This window comes from Rhodamnia argentea, chromosome 1 (assembly GCF_020921035.1).
Source record: "Rhodamnia argentea isolate NSW1041297 chromosome 1, ASM2092103v1, whole genome shotgun sequence".
NCBI classification, from domain to species: Eukaryota; Viridiplantae; Streptophyta; class Magnoliopsida; order Myrtales; family Myrtaceae; genus Rhodamnia; species Rhodamnia argentea.
In genome coordinates, this window is record NC_063150.1 from 34,142,428 (window position 1) to 34,147,951 (window position 5,524).

The window sequence follows — 5,524 nt, forward strand, 5'->3', positions numbered from 1 at the left end:
TTGATTTTACAATTTTCAAATTTTTTGTGAATTTTTTATGAATTTTCAAAAATAAATCGAAAAAAAGATGATTAAAAATCAGGTGTCAACAGCAGTCCATCTTCACCTTTATCTCCACCATCTGGAACGAAAGAGAGAAACAAAAGACCCCATCTTAGATTAACTAGTTGCAGAAAAGAGGGCGAAGCTAAAATAAAAAAAACGGGAGACATGGGCGGGACGAGGGTCGCCCACGCCGGCGTTTGCGAGGCCCGTCCTCGCCCGGGTAGAGTGAGGTGAGCCGTCGTGGCCGTTCCCCTGGCCGGCGGCCGCCGGGGCGCCTGCGCTCGGGCGAGTGAGGGCTTGCCTCAAGCAATTTGGTGAGGGCTCCCCTCGCCGGCGGCCGCAAGGTAGGCCCTCGCGTGTGGCCGGCGAGGCCACGCGGCTCACGGGCTGCTAGTGGTGCAAGGGGAAGAAGAAAGAAAAGAAAAGGAAAAAAACAGAAGAAAAAAAAAGGAAAACAATCACAAAATGTAAAAAGACAAAAGTGTCCCCGTTCGGGCCCTTGTTTGAATAAAAAAAAAAGGCACTTGAGGCCTTTCTTTGACACAAGTTACACTTCGGGCCCTTAATTGAAAAAACAAGTACACTTGGGGCCCTTTTTGACATTTTCCCTAGAAGTTCGGATATGCATTGAATGTAAGGATTTTTAAGGCGACAAGCACCCTCTATTGTCTGAACTTTCTTGTGGGCTTGCTTTACATATTAGGCCTATGTGGCAAAGGGGCCAGGGAAAACCTGAATGGGGCTATCTAACTTATAGCGCCAACTTCACCAAGGGCTAAGGCCCAAAGCTAATGGGCCGGGCCGATGTTAATGACTTTTTGACAAGAAGCTTGGTGTTGATCTTTTCCTTTCTTTTATTTTCCTGTTTTTCATTATTTTAATATCTAAACATATCATATTAAGGAGGAAAAATCAGGTTTAATTTTGCTACGGACGCATGGTTTCCACATAATCGGTAACTCTGATACCAAGTCAAAACGAAGAATTGGAGAAATTCTATATAATTCGATATATAATGTTGAAGATTACGTTAGCCTATTCATAGCCTTCATGAGATCAAATCAAATAAACAGAAACAACAAATACAATCAATCAAGCATATGCAATATCAAAGAAGATATATGCATAATTCCGAGTGATATGTAGAATCACATGGAATATCCTAAAAATCTCTAGGATATATCTAAATAGCCTTAACAATTACACAATTAGGAAGAGTCCATGGAGGTGGTACACGTGGTGCTTGTAGGGTGAGGCATGGACGTGGGAAAGAATCATAGGGCTTGTTTGATTAAGTATAGAGCATGTTTGATTCAACATTTGGCCAAGGGACTTTGAGAAAATGCAAATACCTTTGGGCTAAAGGTTTTTTTCAAAATGCAAGTAGTGATTGGTAAAATATATTTTAAAAACATATTGGAAAACAATTTTGACGTAAATGTTGTTTAGTGAAAAATGAACTTTGTAAAGTATTTTTACTTTTTGAAAAAAAAAAAAGCGGTAGTCGGTGGTGGTGGGTGGCGGTGGCGGCGGTGATGGTGGCGGGAGACGGTTGGTGAGCTGTGGGGATTGGTGGGGGGCGGCGGTGGGCGGGGGTGGCGGCGGAGGCGATTGGAGGGCGGCGGCGGGTGGGTGGTGGCGGTCGGCGGTGATGGGTGCTAGTGGCGGCTGCCGGTGGGCGGCGACGACGGGTGGCGGTAAGTCAAGGTGACAAATCTAAAAGAAAAAAAATCGGTTGCATTTCGCAAAAGCCCTTTAGCTCAAAGTATCTCTAGAGAGCATTTGAGATGCAATTGTATCTCTCCAAAGTGAGCTAACAAATGAACCAAACACCATTTGTATTTGGGTAGAACCCCAATGCTTACTTCTAATGCTGAACTAAACAGGGCCATATTCCTTATAGTCCAAGCCGGCCCACTCCTATCATCATCATTTGGCATGCATTTGTTAACAAAGTTGACAACTTGACTGGAAAATCAAGATAGGAAACAACTCTTCCTAATTTTTTTTTTATCGGAAATTAACTCTTCCTAATTAATTTAGCATAGATTTTGTCACAATTTTGACTATCCGTCGTGGCCCTTTCAAGTGTCTCGACTCTAGTGAGCGCAGATACCCGTGTTAATTATTTTGACCGCCGACGTTTTTCAGTAGGTTGCGCGGTCAAAAACCTCGAGTCCCACTTACACAAAGATACGCCATATGAGGACCAAGTTGGAACACGAATCTATGATTGCCTGTGTTTTTGTGAGCTCAGCCAATAAAAACACACGTTGACTTGTGCTTTTTGTCGATGACGTTTGGTGCATATGGACTAGATAGATGCGACCTTGCATTTGGAGCTTTCAAACGTGTTGGGGGTTGCCTATTGCTTTAATAAAGCTCAGACATTTTGAGGCATGTTTAAGTGAAGGTTTTGTGTGTTTTGGCCTGCCTTAATTTAATGCTGAGTTTAGGTTTATGGATAGCGATCCATCTCATCATGCACTATGCAACAAAGCAAAGTCCGCCGGCGACCGGAAGTTGTCCTAATGGATCGCAAACCCTTCGCTAAATAGATTTTGCATTAGAGTTTCATAAACATAGAAAACGAAAAGTTGAGAGGAAAAGCTTGGAGGCAGTTTTTTTTTTTTTTTTGTCACATTCGTCGAAGGTGTAAGATCAAACATTGGTCACTTGAGTCAATTCGGTTGTCCAACAATGGTGCGAAATCTTCTAGCTGAGTCTCATAAATCGAAATTAACAAAAAAAAAGCCGTTTTAAACCAACTTCCCCGACGCATTACAAAATTTTGTTACGGAAAAAAATGTGTGATTGGGCTGGGACCCAACCTCACGCGTTGCTGAAATATTCTATTTAAGTCTCCGATAATATACCAACTGCCGATTGGGTAGCAAGTCTAAAAAATGTGATTAAAGATTGATGTAAACAAAATACAAGAAAAATCACCTTAAAAAGAGTTGAATCAACTAAACACCATTTCGTACATTTGATTATCTGACTTTTGGTTATCACTAATTCTCGATCTTTTCCTCTTTAAACTTACTTTTAGCAAAATTTTGTTATTTACGGGAATTGATTTCCCAATGGAAACCGGCCTACGGTGCCTTCCCTCAAGCATTTTCCAACCACATACGATGATGGACAATGGAAATAAAATAAACTATAAAAGTCAAGTTCATGTCCACCTTTTTGTTTATTTTTGGTAGTGTTTTCGTGATTTAGTCCAACTTCTTCTTCATCATCATCATCATCATCAAAGGTTTGGTTCCTTCAAGTTCATATGTCGTACTTGCCATTTGCAGGCATTCGAAGAACCACTAATTTTGCCGAACAATTAATTTGAGTTTAATAAGGATTATATGTATATATAATCTCCTCCTCCTCTACTTCCATGAATAAGGAGTAAAGTGGATCTTCTCCTTTCTCTCAACATGACAATCGAATTGAAGGTCCAGGTCGTGGCTAAAGAAACCATCGGACCGTCGTCGCCAACGCCACACCACCTCAGGAGTGTCAAGCTCTCTGTCTTCGACCAACTCGCTCCCATCCTCTACACCTCCGTCCTCCTCTTCTACACCTCCAACGCAAACACTTCGTCTCGCCACCGATCGAGCTGTCTCAAGTCGTCGCTGTCGAACGTGCTCACTCGCTTCTACCCCCTCGCGGGAAGGATCAGGGACAATCTCTCCGTCGACTGCGATGACGGCGGCGCCGAGTTCGTCGACGCCAAAGTCAACCTCCCTCTCTCCCACATCCTTGACTGCCCTTGCCCGGTCTTGCTGCGTAAGCTCCTCCCGATTGACATGGAGTCGCCTGAGGCCTCCGCCGGCTGCCTCTTGCTTGTCCAGGCCAATGCCTTTGGCTGTGGTGGCCTCGCGGTCGGGGTCTGCGTTTCCCACAAGATCGCTGACGCCTCCACCCTAAGCACCTTCATCAAGGCGTGGTCCGCCGCCAGCGCCGAGCTCCTCGGCAATGTCATCGTTGATATTGAATTCCCGCCGCTTGACACGGCGTCAGCACGGTTCCCACCACAGGTAGAATTGGCTGCCATGTCACCCACGGTGGTGCTCCCGAAGGCGAGGTGCGTGACGAGGAGGTACGTGCTCGACCCGGCCAAGATCACCCCGCTTGCTGCCAGTGAGGCTGTGCCGGAGCCAACCCAGGTGGAGGCCGTGGTGGCCCTCGTGTGGAAGTGTGTAGCCCGCGCTTCAAGGACGAACGACCCCAGGCGGCCGTCACTGCTTTCTCAAGCGGTGAACCTCCGGGGGCGGCTCGCAGAGCCGCTCCCAGAGACCACGGTCGGGAATTTTGTCGGGGGATTCAAGGTGGAGATCCCGCCCCAAGCAGATGAGAGGGAGATGGAGCTGAAGAAGTTGGTGAGCGACATGAGGGAGGCGAAGAGGGAGTACTTCGAGAACTACACGCCAAGGCTAAGCGGCGGCGGAGTAAGCTGCATGGCGATACTCGAGGCTGCTACCGAGTTCGCCACGCTGATCAACAGCGGAGCTGTCGACTTCTACAACTGCAGCAGCTGGTGCGGGCTCGGGCTCTACGAGGCCGCTGACTTCGGGTGGGGGAGGCCGGCGTGGATCAGCTCCGCGGGCGTGGAGTACAAGAACAGCATTGTCCTGGTGGACGCGAGGGGCGGTGGCCTGATCGAGGTCTGGCTGACGCTGAGCCGAGGGGACATGGACGCGCTCGACGCCGACGAGGAGCTGCTCCGGTTCGCTTCCTTAAACCCCACCGTCTGCGGCTCGTGCATTGCCTGAGAATTTTTATTGCTCGAGTGGGTAAAAACTCTAGTAGATAGTGCATGGACTCGTCCTATAAAGATTTTTTAGAATTTATGGCTAACACCATATTATTATTCTCATATTAATTCAAAGACCGATATGCTAGCAAAATCATATTTTATTTGTAGTTTTAATTTACATATGTATCGAGATATATCTCTCTTTTGTCTCTGATGTGTCTAGTACTAACCTCGAGAAGCAACGAGTTCACGAACCAAAATACCGAGTTGCCAATAAATCATGTATAGAGTTTACTTTACAATAGATTTTGCCTTTATTTCTTATGGATAATTCACTAACACATAAATATACTAATTCTTAGACTCATGTCATGGCAAATACGAAGTACCTAACGTGTAAAACGACTCTTGCTCTATGACGAGAAATAATTATGTGGGTGCACATAATAAAGGAGAAATTTAACTCATTTCGCATTTTTAACTTTTAAGGGCGCGTTTGATAGTCTGGTTATAATCCTGGACACGGGTTAAATTGTTCTGCACCGTGTTGGTTGTGCACTCTTGATTGAATAGAATTTGGATAAACCTCGAACGTCGAACTGTGCGTGTCTCGATACGAAATTGAAACATGAAATTAGAAAAGAGATGCAAGAGAGGGGTGGGGGTGGAGCGACCAAGTGACGAGCAATGGCGCTCTAAACTGATATGACCACCGTCATGGCG

At 45.7% G+C, this 5,524-nt stretch overlaps 1 protein-coding gene across 1 annotated transcript; it reads left to right on the forward strand.

Moving 5' to 3' along the window:
* The first annotated feature begins 3,479 nt into the window (after window positions 1-3,479).
* Window positions 3,480-4,817, forward strand: LOC125314926 (BAHD acyltransferase At5g47980-like). The gene has a single exon (XM_048278361.1). The coding sequence runs from the start codon at window positions 3,480-3,482 to the stop codon at window positions 4,815-4,817; it is 1,338 nt and encodes a 445-aa protein (XP_048134318.1).
* Window positions 4,818-5,524: the final 707 nt, after the last annotated feature.